Source organism: Aplysia californica, unplaced genomic scaffold, assembly GCF_000002075.1.
Source record: "Aplysia californica isolate F4 #8 unplaced genomic scaffold, AplCal3.0 scaffold00308, whole genome shotgun sequence".
In the NCBI taxonomy this organism is placed as follows: Eukaryota; Metazoa; Mollusca; class Gastropoda; order Aplysiida; family Aplysiidae; genus Aplysia; species Aplysia californica.
Genome location: NW_004797578.1, coordinates 179,699 through 181,221, shown reverse-complemented (window position 1 = coordinate 181,221; position 1,523 = coordinate 179,699). Strand labels below are relative to the sequence as shown.

At 35.7% G+C, this 1,523-nt stretch overlaps 1 protein-coding gene across 1 annotated transcript in view; it reads right to left on the bottom strand.

The window, feature by feature from the left end:
• Nucleotides 1–777: 777 nt before the first annotated feature.
• The window catches only part of LOC101862593 (sorbitol dehydrogenase-like), a 15,294-nt gene continuing 14,548 nt past the window's right edge, over nt 778–1,523 (bottom strand). Inside the window, exon 9 of the mRNA XM_035970692.1 lies at nt 778–1,175. Within this exon, the coding sequence (XP_035826585.1) occupies nt 1,022–1,175 (154 nt within the window). The 3' untranslated portion in view covers nt 778–1,021. The remainder of the gene's footprint in view (nt 1,176–1,523) is intronic.

Genomic DNA, 1,523 nt, shown 5'->3' with positions numbered 1-1,523 from the left:
TTCTCGGATAAGGTTGAAAAATCTAGGAGGTCCCGTTTGCAAGTTGCACACGTTAAAGATCCGTTGGTGGCCCTAAATCCGATAAGAGAAGGTTTTGGCCGCCACCATGACAAAATTCAAAATTTTCTACCGACTGAAAAATGTTTAATGTGTCCCGCGCGCTCAAATGACTTTATGCAGTTGGGAGCGCCCTAAATCTCTAACCAGAAAAATAAAAGTATCGATTCATGGAATGATTGAGAAAACAATACAGAATAGTATTAAAATCTGAATAAGGTAAGCACTTATAACAAACGCTGAAGTTACATAACAGCATTGTAAAAAATATAACTACCCATGACCCAACATTTTGTTTGATTAAATTAATTGACAAATACAATAAAGATTTGTCCGTAGAAAAAAACTGTAAAGTCAAAGTTGTGATAATAACTTATTGTAGGATAATGGTACAGTAATAGTACAAATGTATTAATAACTTGCACTAACATCAGTTTTTAGGCTTTACCCAAACATATTTCCTAAATACATACATTAATGTACAAGGTTTTTAGGACGTCCATGGACTGATGTTTCACTAAACATACACTGAAATGAATGTATGTTCTATTTCTAATCTTTCTTTCTCTTTTATATTTCAGGGCCTGCTTCAGACTGTTATACAAGACTCCACAAATAGTCAACAAACTGCATGTTGTCTGAAGTTACGTCAGAAATTCCAATTCATCTGTGGACCATCAATAACGTGCGAAATAACTAACCCATGTTTGACTTTGTACAAAATATATATAAAAAGAGTTCAAAAGCAATGATGAAACACTAAAGTTTTGTTATATCCAAACATATTTTTGACGAGGCAGGGGACAATACGCTTTGCACTTAACACTAAAAAGGATCATCCGGGTCTTCTCATTACTTTCCGGATCCTGGGGAGCGTTTAACTTTAAGTAGGATTTCCAAGTAAATGTAGCGGTAAAATTGGGAAATGAACGTTTTTCAAATGTCTTGGCCTAATTAGAGGAAATCAATTTCGAGCACATGAGATCATTATTTTAATGCCTTCTCCTCTCTTTGTGGCTTCAAAAGCCTTGATGGACTCTTCCAGTTTGAACTTGTGTGTAATAAGTGGCTTCACATTCACTTTTCCTGAAGCCACCATAGCTAAGGCTGTGGGATAACTGTGAACAAGATGAGAAAAAAATACAGGCTTATAATCCCATGCTACACTCGTAGAAGTAACAATTTTGGATGGATGGTTTATGGCACAGAGAATGACATGGGTACTGTACTGGCGATAAAAAGTAGGCCTAGATCTATCAACGTTTGGTTGTTAATTTAAAGAATCTAGTCTTTTGGGTCTTTACACCTTTCCTTTCACGTAAGTGATTAAAAGTACCCTAAAAGTAGGTCATGTTATGAAAATAACATTTTGGCGCTTAAATAAGTGTTCGACATCAACATAAATAGAAAATTGTCATTTTCTTCCGGCCACGTGGTGAATTTTCTCTTTTCTAGAGGGGGTGGGG